At 35.2% G+C, this 24,962-nt stretch overlaps 1 protein-coding gene across 5 annotated transcripts in view; it reads left to right on the top strand.

The window, feature by feature from the left end:
* Positions 1-20,356, top strand: part of FNDC3A (fibronectin type III domain containing 3A) — a 252,913-nt gene extending 232,557 nt beyond the window's left edge. For all 5 annotated transcript variants that reach the window (XM_053665453.1, XM_053665452.1, XM_053665450.1 and 2 more), the window contains 12 exons: positions 2,687-2,825; positions 3,606-3,674; positions 4,478-4,596; positions 6,149-6,254; positions 6,344-6,519; positions 11,644-11,757; positions 12,555-12,704; positions 12,803-13,086; positions 13,185-13,397; positions 15,808-15,974; positions 17,096-17,223; positions 20,015-20,356. In XM_053665453.1, the coding sequence (XP_053521428.1) occupies positions 2,687-2,825; positions 3,606-3,674; positions 4,478-4,596; positions 6,149-6,254; positions 6,344-6,519; positions 11,644-11,757; positions 12,555-12,704; positions 12,803-13,086; positions 13,185-13,397; positions 15,808-15,974; positions 17,096-17,223; positions 20,015-20,329 (1,980 nt within the window). In that variant the 3' untranslated portion in view covers positions 20,330-20,356. The remainder of the gene's footprint in view (positions 1-2,686; positions 2,826-3,605; positions 3,675-4,477; positions 4,597-6,148; positions 6,255-6,343; positions 6,520-11,643; positions 11,758-12,554; positions 12,705-12,802; positions 13,087-13,184; positions 13,398-15,807; positions 15,975-17,095; positions 17,224-20,014) is intronic.
* Positions 20,357-24,962: the final 4,606 nt, after the last annotated feature.

Genomic DNA, 24,962 nt, shown 5'->3' with positions numbered 1-24,962 from the left:
GAACGATTAAAGGATTTACAGGATAAGTAAAAATGAAAATTTTAAACATAAAAAAGTAGTCATTTCTTGAAATCATGTAAAATTAAGCTAACAGTGCTGATTACATGAGATTGTTCACTTGGAAGCTGGGCCAAGACCTGGTGTCCAAATTTAAAAAAGAAAAAAAAGTGGTGGGGGGGTGGCAAGAGGAGAAGGAAAGGAAAGAGAGGCAGAAAGGCTTCAGAGGCTAGTGGACAGTCCCTGTGATTGATTCTGAGCCACTGGAAAGCTGATGCCTTCTTACCTGAAATTCATGAAAAATCATTTTTCAATTAACAAAGTTTCTTCACAGTATAAGGGCTGAGAGCCCTTAGGTCACAGGTGGCAAACACCAGGCCCATGGGGCTGAATCCAGCCCTCCCCCTTGTTTTATCCAGACCGCACCTTATTTCTACCTGGCAGTGGCACTGAGCTCTGGCTTAACTGTTAAGGAGCAAGTTACATTTATACAGTTTTAAAATTATGTTCAGCTCTTTGAAGACAACGGTGAGGCTCATATGGCCCCTGGTGAAAATGAGTTTTGACACCCCTGCCTTAGGTATGTTTACTTCAATTTATTACCTGTTTTTTGAAGCCTTTTCATCAGTGGAGAGAAATCAAAATGGTCTTTGGATCCATTAACTTCTCTTATCTTCCATTCTTGAAATTCACTGACACGTCAGCATCTATGACAGCACATAGTCATGTTCCTTTCCTTTTTTTCATCTTGTCTGCCTTCCTTTCTCCTCTACTGTCATTTCTGTCCTGAAATACTAAATCTCCAAATCTGTTCTGTATTGCTTTCATTCAGACTATTCTCTTGCCTTCTAATTTAATTTCTGTTTTATACCTAGATTAACCTTTCTGAAACAGCTTTCCCTCTGAAAAACAGTTTCCTTAGTTTGGCATATTCTTTTTATTCTTACCAATTTAGTTTTATTTTAATGTACTGCCTTTCACTCCTTCCATGAACAGGCCACCTCATGAGATTGATAATTATTCCTTTCCTGAGCAGAGCTTTCTATTTCACTGTTCATTTTTGCTCTTACACTTGGGGCTTCCTGTTCTCTTTCTTACCCAAGCTTCCCTTTCACTTCTGTTGCCCATGAAGACCCCATGTTACTTCATTTCCCTTTTCAAAGCTTCTCTGAATCATTTTAAGTCATAGTCATCTTTTCCTCTTTTACCTAATTCTTTTGATATGCATATTGCCTGTCTTCTGCATAAAGAGTCTAATGAAGGTAAAGAGTGCACCTGCACCTAGAAATTTCTAGCACCATGTTTCCTCTGCAGTGGGCACTAAATGATTGTTTTGTTTATTTGTAAAATTGGGATGGGAAGAAATAGCCTTATGGCTTTATACCTTTATGGCTAAGTGAAATCTCTCTCTCCCCCTCTCCATCTCCTTCTTTCTTTCTCTCTCCCCTCTCTATTTCTCATATAACCAAGAGGACTACTAAGTGACTCAAGAGGTGGGCATTATATACATTGTAACTGCACTGGACAAAGGGATGATTCATGTCCTCGGCAGGCTGGAGTGGGACAGCACAAGCTTTCATCGTGCTAATCAGAATAGCACAATTTAAAACTTAAGAACTGTTTATTTCTGGAAATTTCCATTTAATATTTTCAGTCTGCGGTTGACCACAGATCACTGAAACTGCAGAAAGTGTAACCACAGATGGGGAGAGGGGAACTGCTGTAGATTTTGATATGTAGGTTTAGAGTCCTGGAAAATTGAGGATTCTCCTAGATGTTTGACTTGAGCAAGTTAGATAGATGGTAGTGCTTTTTCCCAATAGGGAAGAAAAGAGATGGAGCTGATTTGGAGAAGTGAAAATGGTGTCAGGTTTGACACTGGACTTGAGGAGCTTTAAGTTCTTTAGAGGAGATAATTTAAAATATAAATATAATTAAATTGCTAAAGTCAAATACAGTAATACCTAGATATAAATTATATTTATTTGTTGCTGCACAACATGGTAGCTTAAAACAACGAACATCTTTTTCCTCACAGTTTCTGTGAGTTGGGAATTCAGGAATGGCTTGGCTGGGGGTTTCTGATGCAGGATTTCTCTGAGGTTGTTGAGATGTCAGCTGGGGCTGCAATCATCTGAAGGCTAAGTGGGGTTGGAAAAAATGGCTTTGAAGTTCATTCAGGTAGTTGTTGCTAGGATCCCTCAGTTCCTCCCAGTTCTTCACTGCATAAGCTTCTCCATAGGGAAGCTACTCACACCACCATATTTGCTACATTGGGTTTGTTAGAAGTAAGCAATTAAGTACATTTGGAATGGAAGAGGAATGAATGAGCCTTTGTCTTTTGAAAAAAAAGATACTCAAAGAATTTGTGGATATCTTATTAAACCCCTGAGGAACACTGAAAGAATAAGTAAAATAAACCTAAAGCCCATCAAATATTATCAGATTATAGTTTGTTTGTCTGATGGCTCTTACTTAGTATCACAATTGTTAAATTTATGCTTGTATTCTCAGGACTGAATGCTCTTCATATGTACTGAGTCCCTTCAATGACAGTTCTTACATAAATAAGTGTCACTACAATGTGAAAACTTTATCATTTGATTTATCTGTCATCCCTTTATTCATTAAGCCAATATCATTAGGTATCAAACATTAATTATTTTATGTTTTTATTTTCTCATCACAGGTTATTGCTTACAACTCAGAAGGTAAAAGTAATCCAAGTGAAATAGTAGAATTCACTACATGCCCTGATAAACCAGGAGTACCTGTAAAGCCTTCAGTTAAAGGAAAGATACATTCACACAGTTTTAAAATAACTTGGGGTAAGATGTTAGGCATATTTGTACATCATTACTTTTATATTTGTTTAAAGTGATTTTATTATTAAGCTAATATTTAAGATATTTAAGTAAATGTTACCTTGAGCAAGTTTAATAGGAAATGTGAGACTCCTTGTTTGTGGATTTTTTTTCAGACAGTGGTATACTCATACTAGGCTCAGATTTGATAGAGAAGATCTTGGAATCCACTATTAGCAGGACTATTAGCAGGGACAGCACTGTGTGAAATAAAAGATACTGAACTTGTAGTTAATGTTATCTAGGTCATCCTGTCCCTCATGAGAAATGAAAATCACTTACTCATTAAAACACATTTATTGAGCACCTGCTTATATACTACTTAACGCAAAAGCCATAGAGTAATGAGATGATGATACTGATTTTTAAAAAGCTGCCCTGGTTGATATGGCTCAGTGGATTGAGTGCTGGCCTGTGAACCAAAGTGTCACTAGTTCAATTCCTAGTCAGGGCACTTGCCTGGGTTGTGGGCCAGGTACCCCCCCCCCCCAAGTAGGGGACATGTGAGAGGCAACCGCAAGTTGATGTTTCTCTCCCTTTCTCCCTCCTTTCCCCTCTCTCAATAAACAAACAAATGAATAAATAAATAATAAACAAATAAATCATCAGTCTTTGATAAAGCATTGCAGGTGATTCTTTTTTTCTTTCTAAATAATCCTAGATTTGATACTGTGTTTATTAGGATTTTCTGTCATTTTAAAGGACATGTACTTTGCCTAATACCACTTTTGTTTCTTTGGATAGACCCACCAAAAGACAATGGAGGGGCAGCCATCAGTAAATACGTAGTGGAGATGGCAGAAGGTTCTAATGGTAATAATAACTATTAAAAAATAATAATTTTTACCAGTCTGCCTCTACTCTTCATGACTTAACAACTTACATGATCTCTTTTCTTTCTGCTTATTTTTTTCTTTTGTTCATAGGAATTAGGATTTTGCCTATTATGACCCACTTTAAGTTGTAATCTCCAGAAACATAGCAAATCAAATGTAAGACTGCTGTGTACCTGTATTATTACATTTACATTTTATTACATTGCTCAGGTCCAATATCACTCAAGTCTTCTGAAGTTAGTTTATTCAGTTAGACTTATACTCAGATGTATCAGAGATGTATCTTATAAAATTTATTTAACTTACATTTTAGTAGTTTTAATAATAAGTGGTATGCCTAGTGAACTTTGTTCTTGAATGACACATTTAATAATCTTTATTTTTATGAAATGACCTATTGCCTGCGAGACATAAGGATGTCTTTTAGTTAAGACTAAATTTCCTGTGGTATTGATTTTTTCTATTCTTTGTGTGTTATAATGTTATTACTGGACCAGTAAACACATTTTAAATGCTTAATTAAAAGCAAATTATCAATCTAAGCCAAAGTCCATACAGAGTTACAGAGATATTTCCTTTCAACAGAGCCATGCAAAATTTGTCTAGGAAGCTACACAAAGAAAATTAGATCATTTCCAGGAAACTCTGAACAAACTTAAATTGATTCTGACAAATTACATAAACACTAATTAGTGAAACTAGGACACATGCTGGGTCCCTGATACAAAAATGTTAAACATTATCTTTGAGCTGATTGAACATAATTCTTTACCTTACCAGGTAACAAATGGGATATGATATACAGTGGAGCTACTAGGGAACATCTTTGTGATCGACTGAGTCCAGGCTGTTTCTATCGCTTACGGGTTTACTGCATCAGTGATGGAGGACAGAGTGCGGTAATACTTACAGAGAGGTTTTTTTTAAGTTTGTTCAAATGAGATGACCAGATGCCACTTCAAATATTAAAATGTATTTACATATGTATAAAAGTAATTTGTGTGACCCAGGTGGTTTATTTCATAGTGACCCAAATATTCTAATAATAGTATTTAACCCATAGTCCATATTAATGAACATCTATTTTCTGCTTGTTTAGCTTTGAAAAAACAAATATATGAAAACATTGCAGGCAATTTTATAAAGATAAATTTTAGGAATTTGCCCAATAACTATACCTAGTAAATAGAAATAAAATAACTATAAACTGATTTACTGTTCTATAAATTATATGTATCAGTAGAAACTATAAAATAATCATTTAGTATTTAAACACAGATTCTAATATTATTTCAGAAAAGTTAGTAATTATTTTTATTCTTAGAGACTAAATAACCAAAGTGAACTTAAAATGTGCCACTGATTATATGTGAAATACACATAATGTTCTGGAGGAATATGTTTTTTAATGGGAGTGATTTTTTAAATGAATTTAACTAAAATGTTTTCTTAGAGCATTCATAATTACTATTTTTCAAGTGGAATTTAATACAGTAAAAGTACTTTTTAAAAATGAGTTATAAGCTTTTTGTTGAAAATACAAGTACTGTAAAACTGGATGCAAGGCCTGCCCAACAAGCTTGGGATTCAATTGTTTCATTTTATCTAATCAGAAACTCTTTCTGGATTTTTTAAAAAAGCTAACCTGTCCTGCCCCCACAAACATTTTTCTAATACAGCATTATAGCATTCTTATATAGGACACCTTTCAGAATAAGGCGATAACTGAATATTGTATTTATGTTTGGAAAGAAAGTTAAATGTAAACCTTAATACATCGCAGACAAGGAATATGGCACTGGGTTTGTGTCAATATTTTTAAGGATATGTCTTTTAAATTAGTTTAAAGATTTAAAATTAGTATAGAAGCTAAAAGTAATACTAAACACCTGGAATAATAACAAATACTTGGACAAACTTACCTGATTTTTAAATCATTTTTAGATGGAAAGAAGAAAAGAACCTTTTTAATAAGTAAATCAGTGTTTAGGTTAGAAATGCGGTATACAGTAAAGTTGCCAAAATAGTCTAAACCTCCTGAAAATATGGCAGATAGCATTCACAGAATATTAAAATATCCTTACTTAGAAGAGATTTGTGGATCCATTTGGATATGGTCAAAAGTAATGCCCACTAGGTTGTGTTGGAATAGGGCTTTCTGTTTTTTATTTATGGAAATAAGAAAAGGAAGAGTTTTTATTGATTTCGTTTGGTAACTTACTTTGTAAATAGTATTTATGGTGTCTTTATTTTATTTGTCTATATAAAATTTGAGTTTTAATGACTTAATTGGGTTTTGATTTTACTCAGAACGTTATTTTCAGTTGATAGTCAAGTGCAGTTTCAAATTTGGTACAATCTTTTTGGTTCATGTTATTTTTCTTTATTAAAAATTAGTCTGATTATTTAGCTTGGGACATTTTTGGTTTGTTTTTGCTTTTGTTTTGGCAGGTATCTGAAACTTTACTTGTGCAGACTCCAGCTGTACCTCCTGGCCCATGCCTCCCTCCCAGATTACAGGGTAGACCCAAAGCAAAAGAAATACAATTACGATGGGGTAATTTCCATTTTGGTAATAAGTTATTATTAAGTTAGCACTAAATAAATTCCTCTTGTTAAGTTGCATAAATCTTTTTCCACCTTTAGGACCCCCTCTGGTTGATGGTGGAGCTCCCGTTTCCTGCTATGGTGTGGAAATGTCTCCGGTAGAAAAAGATGAACCCAGAGAAGTTTACCAAGGTTCTGAAGTAGAATGTATAGTGAGCAACCTTCTTCCTGGAAAGACTTACAGCTTCAGACTGCATGCAGCTAATAAAATGGGGGTAGGAAGACCTGGATGATTGAATTATAGTCACAGTGGTGTTTCATGTAATATATGTAACTACATGTCTTATTTGTGACTTCATATTTTATAATTTGCAGTTTTAAGCCTATATTGATAAATAAGAGAGAGGTCAATATATATCATAACTTAATTGTTATAGAACATCTGTATTTTCAAATCCCTCTTAAAATTTGTGACACTTTAAACTTGAGCTGGGCTAGAATTGACCTTTCAGATGGTGCTAATAGGCTTTACTTAGTATATCTAAGTAGTGTATATTTAAGTACTTAAATATACTTAGCAGTATATTTAAGAAATGAAACTAGCCCTGGCTGGTGTAGCTCAGTGGATTGAGCGCGGGCCTGCGAACCAGATAATGGCGGTTCGATTCCTAGTCAGGGCACATGCCTGGGTTGCAGGCCGATTCCCTGCAGGCCAGTTCCCAGCAGGGGATGCACGAAAGGCAACCATACATTGATGTTTCTCTCCCTCTCTCCTTCCCTTCCCCTCTAAAGATAAATAAATTTAGAAAAATCTTTAGAAATGAAACTAGATCATAAGATGATAAATTTGTGTTTTTTTGTTTTTTTTAATTTTTTTATTGATTATGCTGTTACAGTTGTTCTATTTCCCCCCCTTCATTCCCCTCCACCCTACCCCCCCGTCCCCACCATTACCCCCCCTTTAGTTTATGTCCATGTGTCTTAAGTTCTTTAGATTCTATATTTCCCATGCTATTCTTGCCCCCCCATCTATTTTCTATCTACTGTCTATGCTACTTATTTTCTGTACCTTCTCCCCCCTTCTCCTCCTCCCACTCCCCCTGTTGCTAACCCTCCTTGAGATCTTCATTTCTATGTTTCCACTCCTGATCTAGCTGTCCTTTTAGTTTGCTTTCGTTTTAGGTGTGGTTGTTAATAACTGTGAGTTTGTTGTCCTTTCACTGTTCATGTTTCTTTAACTTCTTTTTCTTCGATAAGTCCCTTTAACATTTCATATAATAAGGGCTTGGTGATGATGAACTCCTTGAAGTTCATCTTATCTGAGAAGCACTTTATCTGTCCTTCCATTCTAAATGAAAGTTTTGCTGGATAGAGCAATCTTGGTTGTAGGTCTTTAGATTTCATGACTTGGAATACCTCTTTCCAGCCCCTTCTTGCCTGTATGGTCTCTTTTGAGAAATCCGCTGACAGTCTGATGCGGACTCCTTTATAGGTGACTGTCCCCTTAGCTCTTGCTGCTTCTAGGATTCTCTCCTTCATTTTAATTTTGGCTAATGTAATGATGATGTGCCTTGGTGTGTTCCTTCTTGGGTCCAACTTCTTTGGGACTCTCTGAGCTTCCTGGATTTCCTGGAAGTCTATTTCCTTTGCCAGGTTGGGGAAATTCTCCTTTATTATTTGTTCAAATAAGTTTTCCACTGGTGGCTGTGCCTTTCCCCCTTCTGGTACCCCTGTAATTCGGATGTTGGAGCGTTTAAAGATGTCCTGGAGGTTCCTAAGACTCTCCTCATTTCTTTGAATTCTTGCTTGACTCTTTTCTGTTTGGCCATTATTTGCTTTCTTCTGGTCCACTCCATTGATTTGAGTCCCAGTTTCCTTTTCATTGCTATTGGTGTCCTGTGCAATTCCATTCATTTCAATTAGTTTCGCCTTCTATATTTGTCTAATTTGTCGGTATAATCAGCCAGTTCTGTGAGGATCCTGATCACCAATGTTTTAAACTGTGCGTCTGAGAGTTTTGCTATTTCTTCATCGCTTAGATCTATTGGCTCTGGGGCTCTGAGATCCTCCTGCACCATTCTTGGTCTGTTCGGGCCCTTTAAGTGTGAGAAGCAGCGCCTTGGATTCCCAGGTCGCTGGGTTGTGACGCTCTATGTGGGGGCGTGGTCAGAGCAGGGAAATGGCGACCCCCTCTGCCGCTTCTCACAGCTGGGTGCGGAGGAGCAGTGCCTTAGGTGGTTCACCTGGGCCCGGCCACTCAAGAGTCGCTGGGTTATGACGCTGTATGTGGAGGTGGGGTCAGAGCAGGGAAATGGCGGCGCCCTCCACTGCCGCTTGCCGTGGGGACCTGCCAGCCCGGTCCAACCGCCCACTCCCTGGCCTGTCCACCCGCGCACAAATGCGCGACCTCAGTCAACACGCAGCCCCGCTGCCCCGCTGTCTCCCCCTCAGTCGCTCGCCTGATCGCTCGCTCGGTTGCTCACTAGGTCTGACCCTGCGCCTGGATTCCGCAGGCCTGAGTCTGTCTGACCGAGTCCTCCTGTGCAACCTCGCTTCTCCAGCCGCTGGTTTCACCCCTTACCGGTCAGGCTGAAGAATTTGTTGTTAACGGACTTCCGAAAAGTTCAATTTTCCGTGTTCTGGCTGTGTTTTCTGTTGCTAATATTTAGTTTTCTCTAATCTTGGTTGTGTGAGAAGGCACGGCACATCCACCTATGCCTCCATCTTGGCGGAAGTCCGATAAATTTGTGTTTTGATGTTGGCGTATGCAGCATTTACTTTCCATTGGCAACTAATTGTGACATTCATTTTTTTTGCCTGAGGAAGAATTTACATTTTAAACTTTTCTGGTTTTGTGTGGATTTTAAAAAAATATTTTCTAAATATTTAGCCCAGGTCTGTGCAGCTCAGTTGTTTGGAGCATTGTTCTGTAAGTGAATGGTTGTGGGTTCAGTTCCTAGTGAGGGCACATGCTTGCCTATGTTATGGGTTCAATCCCCATCCAGATGCAGACATGAAGCAGCCAATTGATGTTTCTCAAGTCGCTGTTTTTCTCTCCTCCTTTCTCTCTCTAGAAGAAATGAAAAAATGTGCACAGGTGAGGATAAATAAATATATATCTGTACAACTCCATAAAATGGACAAAATGGATAATATCTCCATTTTACAGCTGAAGCTGTTAGGGCTCAGAGAAACTAAATATCTTGCCCATAGTCATGCAAACTAAAAAGTTATAGAGATAGGCCTTAGGTTTGTCAGACTCCAGAGCTAAAGTCCTTTCCACCCAACTATGACAACCTCTTGTCTCCCTGCATTAAAGCAGGTTCTCTAATGGTGTTGGGAGAACTGGAACAGCTCTGTGCAAAAAAATGAAACTTGAGCACCAACTTATACCATATACCAAAATAAATTCAAGGTGGATAAAAGACTTAAATATAAGCCATGACACCATTAAAGTCCTAGAGGAGAACATTGGCAAGAAAATCTCAGATATTTCACGCAGCAACTTCTTTACTGATATGTCCCCCAGAGCAAGGGACATAAAGGAAAGAATAAACAAATGGGATCTCATCAAAATTAAAAGCTTTTGCATCGCTAAAGAAAACAGTATTAAAATAAAAAGAGATCCAGTTGTATGGGAAAACATTTGCCAATGATTCCACAGACAAGGGTTTAATCTCCAAAATATACAAAGAACTTAACACAACTCCACTCTAAGAAGACAAGCAACCCAATTAAAAAGTGGGCAAATGACTTGAACAGACATTTCTCCAAGGAGAGTATACAGAAGATCCAGGGACACATGAAAAGATGCTCAATATCGCTAGCTATCAGAGAGATGCAAATTAAAACCACAATGAGATAACACTTTACACCAATCAGAATGGCCATCATAAACAAAGCAACAAACAAACAAGTGGTGGAGAGGTTGTGGAGAAGAGGGGACCCTAATCCATTGTTGGTGGGATTGTAGACTGGTACCACCATTGTGGAAAACAGTATGGAATTTTCTAAAAAAAAAAAAACTAAAAATGGACCTGCCTTTTGATCCAGCAATTCCACTGCTGAGATTATATCCTAAGAACCCTAAAACACCAATCCAAAAGAACCTATGCACTCCAATGTTCATAGCAGCACAATTTACCATAGCCAAGAGCTGGAAGCAACCTAGGTGCCCATCAGTAAATGAATGGATCAAAAAATTATGGTACATATACACAATGGAATTCTATGCAGCAGAAAGACAGAAGGAGCTACTACCCTTTGCAACAGCATGGATCGAACTGGAAAGTATTATGCTGAGTGAAGTAAGCCAGGTGTTGAAAGACAAATACCATATAATCTCACCTTTAACAGGAAGCTAGACAAGGAAACAAACAAGCAAGCAAAATAAAAACAAAGACACTGAAATAGAGAACAGGGTGACAGTGACCAGAGGGGAGAGGGGAGCGGATTTCAGAGAAGAAAGGGAAAGGATTTACAGGAACCTAGTATAAAGGACACATGGACAACAACTAAAGGGGGTGGAAATGAGAGGGAGGTGGGGAGCACTGGGGGGGGGCGGGCTGGGATGGGAGTGAAAAACAGAAAACTGTACTTGAACAATAATTAAATAATTTTTTTAAAAACAGTAATTTCTTACCTCAGTTGAGTATCACTGTTTCTTTGAACTATTATATAATTAAAATTCCACGAAATTAAATTAAGCTTTTTTTAAAAACATTATTTAGGGTTTCAATGAACTATATACTATATTTTACATTCTCCAGTTGAATTCAATATTTCTATCTGTAATCTTACTTTTCAATTTCTTATATGTTAAGTTTATAAATTACTTTGTTGGCAGCTCTTACATAAGTCATCATCTTGTCAGCCCCATAAGGCGGCAGTGTATTGGGATAACATCTTTAATGCTAGTATCTTTAATCTATATTTTCAAGTTTATAATAATTTGTCTAAATCATCTCAAGTAAGTGCTTGCTTTCTGTATTTCCCAAGAATATATCTTTTAGACCCTTCTAAAGTTACCGTAAATTTGAAGATAGAATTTATACCTACTATCTCTCATGCTTTTAATCACTATCTATTTCACTCACATAACTACTTCTGACTGATTCTACCTACCTAGTTCCCTTATACCCTACCTTTATTACAAAAAACAGTTCATGAAGGAATAAGGGAAAGGAGAAGAAAGCACAGTAAAGAAACTTAAAAATACCCTATATACTCATGTCCATGATCATTAAATCATTTTACTTCCTGTGAATGCTTTTAGAATTATATTATGACCAATTAGTCTTGAAGGAGAGGAATTATGTTTAACTGTTCGTGAATTTTTACGGAGAGCTAAATCATCAGTATGTGAAAAATGAAAACGCTAGTTGTATTTGTTTTTCTAGTTTGGACCATTTTCAGAAAAATGTGATATTACTACAGCCCCTGGACCACCAGATCAATGCAAGCCCCCTCAAGTAACATGCAGATCTGCAACTTGTGCACAAATAAATTGGGAGGTATTGTCATTTCCATTGACTTATGTTTACTTCTTAGGAAATTTAAGGTTTATATAAAATAATAAACTGTTCATATGCTCTAGTAGTTCACATCCTCTCAAGTTATACAAAGTGTAAGTCTCATTAAATTTACATAGCAGAAAGTAAACTGCTTTTTCTCTTTGAAGCATTTAAGTAAGGTATGTTTGCATTGTGAATATTTAGGTTCTTGTTCATGATGTACTTTGCATTTTATCTCAAAGGCTTTGTCTCAAAACTGAGATATTTAACCAGTAGCCAGCTTAATGTTCAGAACAAACATTCATAGGAATTAGTATAACACTATTTATCATAATTATTATCTCCAGTGTCTTTATTGTTTATAGTGATAATCAGTGATGATAAGTAACATTTTCAGTTTCCTTTGAAATTTAACAAAGAAAAATATCATTGTATGATTTATTATTTTATAGTATTTACTATCTCTGAATTATTTAGAAATATATTTCTAATTATTTCTAATAAATTATTTATTTCTAATAAATTCTAATTATTTAGAAATATATTTACCTTAAATATATGTTTATATTTACCTTAAATATATTTACTCTTTCTAAAGTGATTCAGTGATATTTCTAATTCTGATTGAAAAGAAAGTTATATTTTTTGACCAATCTTCAATTCAGGTGGTCTTAATAAGTAAAAATACAATATTGAGTAGTCTTAATTCTACTTAAACATTTTAAAGAGTATTTTTGCCCAAAAGCTATTTAATCAATGTCAAAACATAATACCTTTATCTTTTTCTTAACTAAAAGATCCCTTCGAGTAATGGAACTGATGTCACTGAGTATCGATTGGAGTGGGGAGGAGTTGAAGGAAGTATGCAGATATGTTACTGTGGGCCTGGTCTGAGTTATGAATTGAAAGGACTTTCACCAGCAATGACCTATTATTGCAGAGTCCAGGTAAAGGCAACCTGAGTCTTGGCACTTAACTCTGTCCAGGGTTTTGTGAGCATTTTCATATCATGTCTTTGTTAATTATGGGCTCTGTTAATTTGTAGGCTCTGAGTATTGTGGGTGCAGGCCCTTTCAGCGATGTAGTAGCCTATGTGACTCCACCATCAGTTCCTGCTGTTGTGACTTGTCTTCAAGAAATAAGTGATGATGATATAGAAAATCCCAATTATTCACCTTCTACCTGCCTTGCAATAAGCTGGGAAAAGCCTTGTGACCATGGTTCAGAAATCCTTGCCTACAGCATAGACTTTGGAGATAAACAGCCTTTGATTGTAGGAAAGGTTACAAGCTATATTATAGACAGTTTGCAACCAGATACAACATACAGGTACACTATAAAATTATGCTAATTTTTGCCTAGACCAAAGAGACATTTTAATAGAATATTCATAAGCTAAACTCTTTTTTCTTTTATGTGGCATTTAGAATACGAATTCAAGCCTTGAACAGCCTTGGAGCTGGTCCTTTCAGCCACATGATAAAATTAAAAACTAAGCCCCTCCCTCCCGATCCACCTCGTCTGGAATGTGTTGCCTTCAGCCACCAGTACCTTAAGCTGAAATGGGGAGAAGGAACCCCCAAAATACTGTCAACAGATTCTGTTCAGTACCACCTTCAGATGGTGGATAAGAATGGAAGGTAGGTGTTTTTAAGTGCTTCTTTGTAGTTTTTCGGACTTAATTATATAAATTTTTAAATAAATAGAAATAAATACATTTTCAAAAATAGAATTTGCATGAGGATTTTTAAGTGTGGTGTATTTGAAGTACTGTACAACATAGTGAAGATTTTCTGGTTTTAACTTGTGAGTGGGATGCCAAGAGAGAGGAAATTAAGGGGTCTGTTCTTTGGCTCACATTGGTAACCCAGTGATTTTCAACCTTTTTCATGTCATGACACACATAAACTAATTAGTAAAGTTCTGCAGCACGTGTGCACACGCGCACACAAAAGGTTTAATTGTGACCTGTTCACACTGGAGAGCTGTTGTGTTGGCTCTCGACACATTTTCATTTGACAGGTATTGCGTGTTTTAAAAATCCTTGTGGCACACCCATTGAAAATGGCTGCTTTAACTCATTTACTCTCTGTATATTAGTAAAAGACAATCTCTGCTAATTCTTGAATTCTTATTTCCAGCAAAAGGCAATTTTACAGTAAATGATTGATTGACTAAGGCCTCTGAGATTCCTGAGGTCAGGGATTATGTCTCACTCTCCTCCACACCCCTATCACAGAGCCTGTACACTAAATGAATACAGTTCAGTTCCTCACTGTCAGATCTCAGTCAAACTGTGTGATTAATTGTGTGGTTCTTTTGTTATTCAGGTTCTTATCTATGCCACCATGGTTTCTATTTTCATTATATTCATGCTGTAAATTACCCCAGTAAATCATGCATTTGAATTATAATGTTATTCAAAATATTTGTAGTATGCGTTATTCAAATGCCAATCTAGGGCTGTTAGTTGACAGTATATCCCATACAACTAATGCCATATACCCTACACAGCTGTTACTCTTGTACAGTTTTTCCCAAGGCTACTTTGTTTTTGTTGTTGGGTTTGTATCTTAGTCACATACTCAATGTTGGAAACTTTATTCATAATATAAGTAACCTCTATGAGAAATACTTACACATTTAGAAAATGTATGGAATTAAACATATTTTATCACCAGGTAAGACATTACACAGAGCAAATGGTATTGATCATTTCCTGAAATTTATGCCTCTGTAAATGTAACTTCCATTCTTGGCAGAATTTTATGTACTCTTTGTAGCCTTATCTCTAGAAGGACTTTGTTTTACCACAGAGTTTTGGTATAGCTGTTTATCTTTGGCAATATATATTGTTATTGTTAGATGAATTAATTTTTTAAATATTTTCATCCCCTTTCTAGCATTTACATTAGGGGCAGTGTAAGAAGGTTTACTGGAAACATGTCTAATAAGTATTTGAAAAATAATAAAAATTCTGTTAAAGATAGGTTGTACAATAGTCTGTGTTCTATTATAGAACTTAACAATTAATATTTAGCTAGCACCAGAGGATTGTTATAGGGTATGATTAGTGCCCTTGGCTATGGGAAATAAATTTAAAGTTTTATGGTATTATGAATACACTATATAAATTTAATAAATTAGTTTAATATCTGTAGTTACTGGCCTATTTATACTTCCTGTGGGATAATGTCAGAATGGTATTTAGTTATTTCCTGACCACAGGCTGTGTCATTGTTTCACTTTTTTCAACAGTGGTTTTAAAACTGGTTTTTTTTTTCTCCTTGCTGTCTTTAAATATGCACCCATGTGCATACATACGATTAAAAAGGCAAGGCTTATTCAATTATTGCTTCTTGGAAATTAGTTACTTCAGATCATTAAATATTTCACTTTTAACCTGACTACAGTTTTCAGACTGTTAGAACTATATGAGCATTCATTGTTCATTCCCCAACATCCAAAAATTTTAAAGACAGCCAATCAAAAATATTGAACATTCAAGTTATAGGTAACATATATAATATTAAATTTCCCATCAAACAGTTCACATGAATAATATATGGGAAATAATATATTCTGTCATACTGCTATGTAAATCTCTAGAAAACATCATGAGATCAGCTAAAATTCTGCCTGGGAATCGAAGTTATCTTTTTTATGTGACAAATTGTATGCCTATTTCTCCAGTTAGAAATAATTTATAATGAAAATTGTGGTGTTCTCATTGTATTTAAAAATGTATACATTAAAACATAGCAATTGGAAGCCTGAAAAGAAATTGTTAACATGGTTGGATATGAAATTTAGCAATAATTTTTCAGAAAACCATGTCAGATTAAGAAATTTACCAGTTCTGTGATTTTCATCATGTGATATAAAACACATTTGTTTGTTTGTTTGTTTGTTTGTTTGGAGTGACAAACCAATCCTGACATTAAATTCTAGGAGTAAATTATTCCTAAATAATGTCCCAAATGTACTTTTTAGTAGATTTTAAAGATAAGGTAGTCAAGGATTATTTTTAATGAACCATTTCCATCTTAGGTTTATATCCTTGTACAGAGGTCCGTGTCATACATACAAAGTACAAAGACTTAATGAGTCAACATCCTATAAATTCTGTATTCAAGCTTGTAATGAAGCAGGGGAAGGTCCTCTCTCCCAAGAATATATTTTCACTACTCCAAAATCTGTCCCAGCTGCCTTGAAAGGTAGGTTACACATACTCAAGTTATTTTCTTTAATAACAAATTACTTTTAAATGCATTTTCATGGTGCTTTATGTATTGTTATTAAAATTTATCATCCAGCATATATGTCCAACAAGTAAATTATAAGAAGGAAATTTGATAGACAAACTGCTTAGAGTTTCACTCAATAATAAAAGTTATTTTATCTGACTCATTGATACTCAGACAAGTACTGGTTTTTGTCACTGACCTTTTTAATAATCTAACAAAATAACTAAATTGAATAGATAGACTGGTTTTCTCATAGGGTTATTAGCTGTTTCTGCTACTGTTATTTAAAGAAAAAAATCACAAATTCTGGTTTGTTTTTCTTTCATTGTTACTTCATTCATTTGGATTTCTGGGAGAGAGCCAGGTTGTCTGTTAAGCAAAACATGAATTCTTAGTTGACTTGAATTTTTAAAGTAAATTTATACACACAAACACATACACATTTGTATACACAAATATCTTTAAAATTAATTTCAGAGGGGTTCTTATTTAAAGTGAATGCAGCAAGATTGTATTTTGTGCATTTATCCAAAAACACTAAAATTCCTCACACTGTGAGGACAAATCACAAATACTTTTAATACAGTGTTCTGGATCATGTTTGAATATACCATTTGTTAAGGAAATTCATAGTTAACAGGACTGTTCTTGAATAGTGTTTCTAGTAATGTTGATGGAGATAGTCATATATGGTGAAAGGACTAGGGGTATTTTTCAACTCATCCTCTTAGAAGATTAAATTATAAATTCCATGCTCTACTTAAAGTTCTTAAAAATACCATCATAGTTGTTTTTTGAACTGTCATATATCTCTCTATTGGCTTCTTAGCTCAATAAAAAAGTGCTTATTATCTTGACAGATCTTTTAGTCATTCTAGCCACTGTAGCATCTGTAAATTGTATGGCCTGGGGATAATAAGAGTGAACTATTGACCATCTCTCTGCAGATTTTTTAATTCACTGATATTTATTTCTTAATAATTGAGTTTTAAAGTTTTGGTGATACTGATTAAAACAAGTGTATGTGTAATGTTTCAAATTTTATAAAAATGAGGTAGAGCAGATTTTACTTACTTCTTTGTTCTCTATAGCCCCCAAAATAGAGAAAGTAAATGATCACGTTTGTGAGATTACATGGGAGTGTTTACAGCCAATGAAAGGTGATCCAGTCATTTACAGTCTTCAGGTTATAGTGGGAAAAGATTCTGAATTCAAACAGGTATGTGCCAAGGTACAATTCTGTAGATATGTATATTTTTCCTTTCTCATTTCTATAAATTTTTAAATGCCAGATTTGACTATTTTTATCTTCCTCATTCGAAAACATTTGTTCATCTTATGGATAGAACAAATTGATAGTCACAAGATTGTGGGTTGGGAGTGGAAAAGGTAAAGGGATTAGAAAGTACAAATTAGTAGTTATACAAATAGAGGATGGGTAAAACATCATAGGGAATATAGTCAATAATATTGTATTAACTATGTGTGGTATCAGATGGGCACTAGACTTATCAAGATGATCACTTCACAAGTTACATAAATATTTAATCACTATGTTGTATGCCTGAAACTAATACAATATTATATGTCAGTTGTAATTGAAAAACGATTTGTTCAGTGTTCCAAAGATTAGTAACTACTCAGTACCTCAGGATTCAAAATCTTTTGGATATGAACTATATTTGAACAATTTGTTCTTTCATTTAATAAGTATTTCTTAAACTCTGTACCAAGCACTCAGGTACATGAATAAAAAGTTTTTGCCTCCATGGAGCTTACATTCTAGTAGAAAAAGAGATTCTAAAAAGCAACAAAACACATCAGTATATTGAATGTTAGATAGTGATAATTGCAGTGAAGAAAAAATAAAACTGGGTAAAAGGAATAGGGAGTACTAAGGAATAGGGAGTACTAAGGAAAGGGATTACTAGTGTTATTTTATATAGGAAATCAGGTGACATTTGAACAGAGACCTGAACAAAGTAACTATGAGGTGAAGAATGTTCCAAGAAGAGGAAAAAACAAGTGCAAAGGCCACGAGGCAGGAGTATGATTGTTAAATTTAGTAAACAACAAGGAGACCAGTATGACTGGGTCAGTGTGAGAAAAGGGAAGAAGGGTAGGAGTGGGGCTCTATTGAGTGGTGTGGATATCATGGTAAGGCATTATAGGCCATAATGTCAACTTGTACTCCATGTAAAATGAGAAGCCGGTAGAGGATTTTGACCAGACTTGTCACATGCTCAGATGCAAAGTCATTTTGGCTAGAGTGAGACAAGGGCAGAGCAGAGAGACTATTAAGGAGGCTTCTACATTAATAGTAATAGTCATAATGCTGTGTTGTGAATGCAACAACAGACACTGTGGAAGGCCAGAAATATCAACATCCTGGCCAAGAAATTTTAAAGACAAAGAACTTTTTTATATGACTCAAAAGCCTAATAATTTATATACTTCATCTTATTTTCTGTTTTTGTTCTCAACCTTGATTTTGAGCACTTTTAAGCTGGGCTTTTTGACTATAGTATCTCATCTTACATTTTTCTTCCCAATAGAAAACCAGTCATTCATCTTTATTTGGGTCTTCCATTATAACTATTAATAACAGAATATTTTCCAGTATAGGTATATTTTTATTTTGAATTTTGTTAAGTGTGGAAGTGTAATTTTGTAACTGAAATTATGACAGGCCCATACTAAATTTGGCATGTGATTGTTTTTCTTTATTAAGCCATTGCAAACTGACATGATAATTAAATTTAAATATAATTTACAGATAAGCAGGTTTCCTTCCAAGGAGGAAGCAAAATTAATATTAAAGAAATCCTATTACATGTTTAAAGGAAATAGGGACCCCACATTTCAGTAGTATATGAATTTTAATACATCAGTACATGAAAAAGCAATGCTAATTATGATAACTAAAAAGATTTAGGAAACCTAAATCATATCATCATTTTCAAGTACTTTAGATTGTAAGCACATTGGAATATTTCAAATACTAATTTCCTCAGAACTTTATCTTACATACACTTGTAAGTGTTCTGTAGCAAACCAGTATGTAAAAGATTTAGATTCACAACATAGATACAATTGAGGCAGCTAAAATTGAAAGAATGCTAGCCCAGATTTTGGTTAATTTGACTTGCAGCCTGCCAACTGGCGAGGAGAACTCAATTGGAATATCACTGTGAGCCTTGGTTTTCCCACATACAGAATTGCAGGAGGGACTCATTAACTGAAAAATTATAGCTTCATATATTGAGCACTCACTATATGCTGGGCACTGTACTAAGTGCTTTAACAAGTAGCAATTTATTTCATTATCATAATTACCATTCAAGAACACACGGAGTGCATAGTGGTACAGCACAGCTTGGACCCAGCAAGTTCTGATACATATATTCTCTGAAAATCCATGGAATTCCATTCTTAATTACTTCCTTCTAAGGGATAGGCAGAAAACTAGGGTTTTAAGATTCAGTTCTGTGATTCTAAGTGATCTCTCTTCTTTAAAGCTTATTAAATGATTTTCCATCGACAGCTATAGAAATCTCCCTATTCATTCATTCATTTTTTCAGTCAACAGATATATTTGAAATTATCCAGAAACCAGTTATGTAAAGATGTAATGGGGGAGCAAGATTAGCCACCCTTCCTCCTTTCATGGAATGATTTCACAAAAGTTTTCCTCATACATTTGAGGAAACCAGGGAAATGCCCGTGGACTGATTTTGCTTGTTTTCTAGCTACTTCGAGAACACATCCTCACTTCTTACCTGGTCTACCAGCTCTGTGAGGGTAGAACTTACATTGTAACTTTTCAATATCTCTTGCCTTATACAGCAGATAGATTTAAGTTCTGGATAAGTATTTTTAAATACTACTTAAAAGATAAAAGGCACTCACGAGCTTCCATGTCACAAGGTAATTCTAAAACTAGCCAATTTTAACACAGATTTTCTGCCCAGCCTCCTCACATAATTCGTTCACTAATATCTTATGCACAGATTTACAAGGGTCCCGACTCTTCATTCCGGTATTCAAGCCTTCAGCTGAACTGTGAATATCGTTTCCGCGTATGTGCCATCCGACAGTGCCAAGACTCTGTGGGGCATCAGGACCTAGTAGGTCCCTACAGCACAACAGTTTTCTTCATCTCTCAGAGGACTGAACCACCAGCCAGCACCAACAGAGACACTGTGGAAAGCACAAGGACCCGGCGAGCACTTACTGATGAGCAATGTGCAGCCGTCATCCTTGTGCTATTTGCTTTCTTTTCCATTTTGATTGCTTTTATCATTCAGTACTTTGTAATCAAGTGAAAATATAACTTTATTTTTAATACTGTATTACATTTTATTTTGTCATGTACTAAAATTATTTCTGTATTGCTTTTACAAAAACGGTGGCATTTAGCACTGGCATTGAGACTATACTTACATCATTTTGCCATTTTTAGTGCTTATATTGGTAGGTAGAGGCACTTTATTAGAATTCAAGCCACAGAAATAACGGTTTTGGGTTTTTTCCTTTGGGCTTTTTCTTACCTTTTTTCCCCTTATCTTTTTTTTATTTTTGACATGCCTTCTTGTCAAACAGACTTTCTAAGAGGCAAGAATATATAATTGATATTTTGACCAGTCAGCATGAGTGTAACACTGACATCCTGATCTGTTTTAAAGAGTATCACCTAGTAAATGATTTAAAATGATTAAAATTTACACTAATAGCTATATAAAAATGTTAAAGTCTGATGCTGTGAAAGCAATCTAGTGCTATATTTCTACCTCCTCATTTGTCTTAATTGTTTGGTAAGTGGGATTATGATGAATAACTGGAGGAGATTAGAAAACAAAAACTGGATGAAAGAATATGCCTGGGGAAAAAAAGCTTCTTGTCTGATGAATGTGGAATTCTTTATTACACTATGTATATTCATGAATTCACAGATAAGTCACTTAAAGAAAGCACAGACAAGTTTATTTGGCCTAAAATAATTTAATGTTTATTCAAAAGGCACCTCTTCGGGTTTTGAGGACATGGTAAAAAACAGAGAGCTTTTAGATAGTTTTTTAAAGTAATCATAACTGAATTTCAATCCTATTTAATTTAGCTTTGTGAATCTTTGAACTATATGTATATGTATAAGAACATACATGTACATATGTGGCTTATATAAACTATACATACCAAGTGTAGAAATACACACACACACACACACACACACACACTCATCTATCTGGTATCCACTAATTTTGAAGAACTTTCATAAGTCATGCTGCTTCCCCCATAACTACTGCCATCACCATCAGAATTCATAAAAAATTCTAACCTTTTTGTTTGGTACACCAGATTTAAAGACAAAATTAATTTGCACCAATAAACTTCAAGCTGCTTTCTTTCTTAAAAAACTAATGTTTCATGTAATGTCTATTTGGATGCTTCCAAATTGTTGATAGCATGTGGTTAATGTTGCATTAGAGCACTTTGCAATAGCAGAATTCATTGTTTTGTGAGCTTACATTTGTGAGTTCTTGGATGATCAGATTCTATTTTGTCAAGTATCACATTGTACATCTTGTACAGATGTCAATGACTGCCAGTAATAATACAATTTGTAATGAAACTTTCTGAAATTCTTGTTTTAGCATATCTGTTTCCTGTAAAACACTTGTAACTAGCCTTTTTAATTTATTATTTAAATTTTAGGATAGTGAATCACTAATTTTTAGTTGCTGAAGTTAGCATTTTAGTGATTACTAAGCAATTGTGTCAGTCTTTGATAAAGGACATATGTTTTGTACTTTGAAGATTTCTGAAGAATTTATCTTATATTAGAATGGGCATGTGTTGTAATTGTTTTATGTCAGATGATCCATGCTGTAGAAAAAAACATTAACCTTTGTTCAAAAGAGAAATGGATAAACTTGGCCTTTCTAGGTGGTAAAAATGATCTGTCACTATAATATACTGTATGTTTACATTTTATTTAAATTTAATCTCTTACATATAGGCTGATAACTTCCCCAAAAACAAATGATTGTGATTGTTTTCTAGAAACTTCTTCAAGGTGCCACATTTGGCAGTACAAATGAGTTTGAGTGTAATAGCCCAGAGATTTCTATAATAGTTGAATGTCTAAAATGGTAAAATGTGCCACTGTGGCAGTTAACAGTGGCTTATGTTTTTCATAGTAATGCAAATGAACTCCTATTTTTGATAGTAAATGTCACTTAATAGTGTACTTGCCATTTGAGCCTCACTGCAAAATTAGTGCAGAAGAAACCATTTTTAATGTAATCTTGATTTTACCTCATATACTGTACATTCCAAAAACTCTAAAGATTATAGATACACTACCAAACATATCATCTTAAAATTGTATAAGGTTGAACTTCATACATATTTAAAATATCTCATAAAAATATATAAACTATGTAGCAGAAAGTACCTTTAAAACCCATGGAAAATAAAAGTTGTATCATTCTTTTTGAGATGATGTTTATTATATTCATACACATCCATTATTTGCTGCCTCATTTGGATAATGTGAAAGTATCCACTCTTGCAGATGTTCTTACAATAATTTTCCCAACAGAAGATTTGAGGACCCATATTCAAGAAGGTAAATACCAGTAGATTAAAGAATAAAATTAGAAGTTTTATTCTAGTGACTTGATTTTGTGTAGTTCATTAAATATCTTGCTTTCTTTATACATAGAATGTATAAGGATGAATCTTAGGTAAACTTTCCTTGAGAAAGAAAATTTCTGACTTCTCATTTTTCCTATACTTTTACCTACTTCCTAGTACTTCCTTTCTCCCACCTCCAGGGACTCAGAACCTGTGCTGGCACTGCCATTTGCCCCCAGGTCTGCCCTCCACAAGAAAGTTCAGCATTCCCTCTCACTCATCTCCTGTTAAAATTTCCATTCCACAGACGTTGCTTTTTAAAAATCCAAGTAGCAGCCCTGGCTGGTGTAGCTCATGGATTGAGCACAGGCCTGCGAACCAGACAATCGTGATTCGATTCCCAGTCAGGGCACATGCCTGGGTTGCAGGCCAGTTCCCAGCAGGCGATGCACAAAAAGCAACCATACATTGATATTTCTCTCCCTCTCTCCTTCTCTTTTCCTCTAAAGATAAATAAAATCTTTAAAAAAAAATCCAAGTAGCTTTCTGATTGCTCCAAATGCAGGCACAACAATAAAATTTTAAATGTTAAGCTGGGGAAGAGAGATTTGGTGTACAAAGGCTGTCCAGAATGTATTTAGCCATGTAATATGAAAAATGGACATTTATTGAAGAAGACACAATAAAACATTGTACACAGAACAATGATACCTCAGTTCCCTTCAAAGTTATCATCCTGAGGAAATCTGGTTCATTGGTAGTGGTTTGAATCAAGTCACTAGCAGCTGCAGCAGGATGTTTCTTCTCTGGTAGCAGAAGCTGCAGAATGAGTTTTGCCTAGACATACTTCATGCCAAGATTCTGCATCAAAATCTCGGTAGTTTTTTGGAATCCTCCAATCAGCTTCTAGTTCTCACACTGTCAGTCGACAGCCTTTGTTGATTGCAGCCTGTACACATTGAACATTCTCCGGTGTTCTGTTTGTTGCAGGCAGGCCTTCCAGAATGTGGATCACTTTCAACAGATTCTTGACCATCTTTGGAGTATTTGTGCCACATTTTTAGTTGCTCTGCACTCACTGCATTATCCCCGAAAGTCTGAATAGTCCAGATAGTTTCTGTGGAGAAATGTTCAAGGTTAACACAAAATTGGATGCAGATTCATTGCTCTTCTTAGTCATTTTGAATGTGATGACCATACAGTACACATGCTTATTAGCAGCATATGCTGCCCCCACTGACTAACAGTGAAGTTGTCATTATTCACACACATGTTCCAGTCCACCCTCCCTGGCTGTCAGATTACATCAATATTACACAAAATGTTCTATGTTAACAATAGCTGGAGCATCAATCCACAGAAGCAGCTAAGTATGAGTCCAACCCTGAAAAGTATATGACACTAATTTACAGTTTTAACCATTTCATTTTCCCCATAAATTAAAAACAGGATATACACATCATGTTTGAGCATTCTAGGGGTTAGTTTCCAACACAAAAATACCTTCTCATTGTAATGAATGAATTCTCTGCAAGAGAATCCCATGTATATGGTGTCTCAGTCAGGCAAACAGACTGAGAAGAAAATGATTCCCTGAAGCCTAAAATCTGTCATCTTGTAATCACCTACCATCAATATAAGTGATAAGGCTTAATTTTAAAAGAGCTTTTTAAGTGCTCTATACCTACTTTTTAAGATAATATATCTGCGGTTGGGAGTACTTAGTCATTTTCTCCCTGATAGTAGTCTTTTAATAAGCCAAAATAGACTTTTTTTTCATTTGACAAAAATTCAACACACATTCTTTATTCCATTACCATTTAGTCTCCTTATACTCCACTCTCCCCTCCCCCAGCAATCACACTTCTCCATGTCCATGAGTCCTTTTCCCTTTTTTATTCAATCTCTCCACCCCTTAGACCCCTCTTTAGCTGTCATCCTAATCACTGAGTCTGTCTCTATTTTGCTTTTCAGTTCAATTTGTTCATTAGATTTCACATGAGTGAAGTCATATATCAAAATACCAATGGCATATTTCTCAGATCTAGAACAGATACTCCAAAATTTTATTTGTAAACAAAAAAGACCCCAAATAGCCTCAGCAATCTTAAGAACAAAGTTGGAAGGATTACTATACCTTATATTAAAGTATACTACAAGTCATTGGTACTGGCATAAGAACAGACACATAGTCAATGGAACAGAATAAAGAGCCTGGAAATAAACCCATGCCTTTATGGTCAATGACTATTTGACAAAGGGGGCATAAGCATACAATGGAGTAAAGAGAGTGTCCAATAAATTGTGTTAGGAGAACTGGAC

The sequence above is a fragment of the Artibeus jamaicensis genome, unplaced genomic scaffold, assembly GCF_021234435.1.
Source record: "Artibeus jamaicensis isolate MK-2021 breed Jamaican fruit bat unplaced genomic scaffold, CSHL_Jam_final contig_414, whole genome shotgun sequence".
Lineage (NCBI taxonomy): Eukaryota > Metazoa > Chordata > Mammalia > Chiroptera > Phyllostomidae > Artibeus > Artibeus jamaicensis.
The sequence above is the reverse complement of the archived record's forward strand: the minus strand, read 5'-3'. Positions and strand labels throughout refer to the sequence as shown.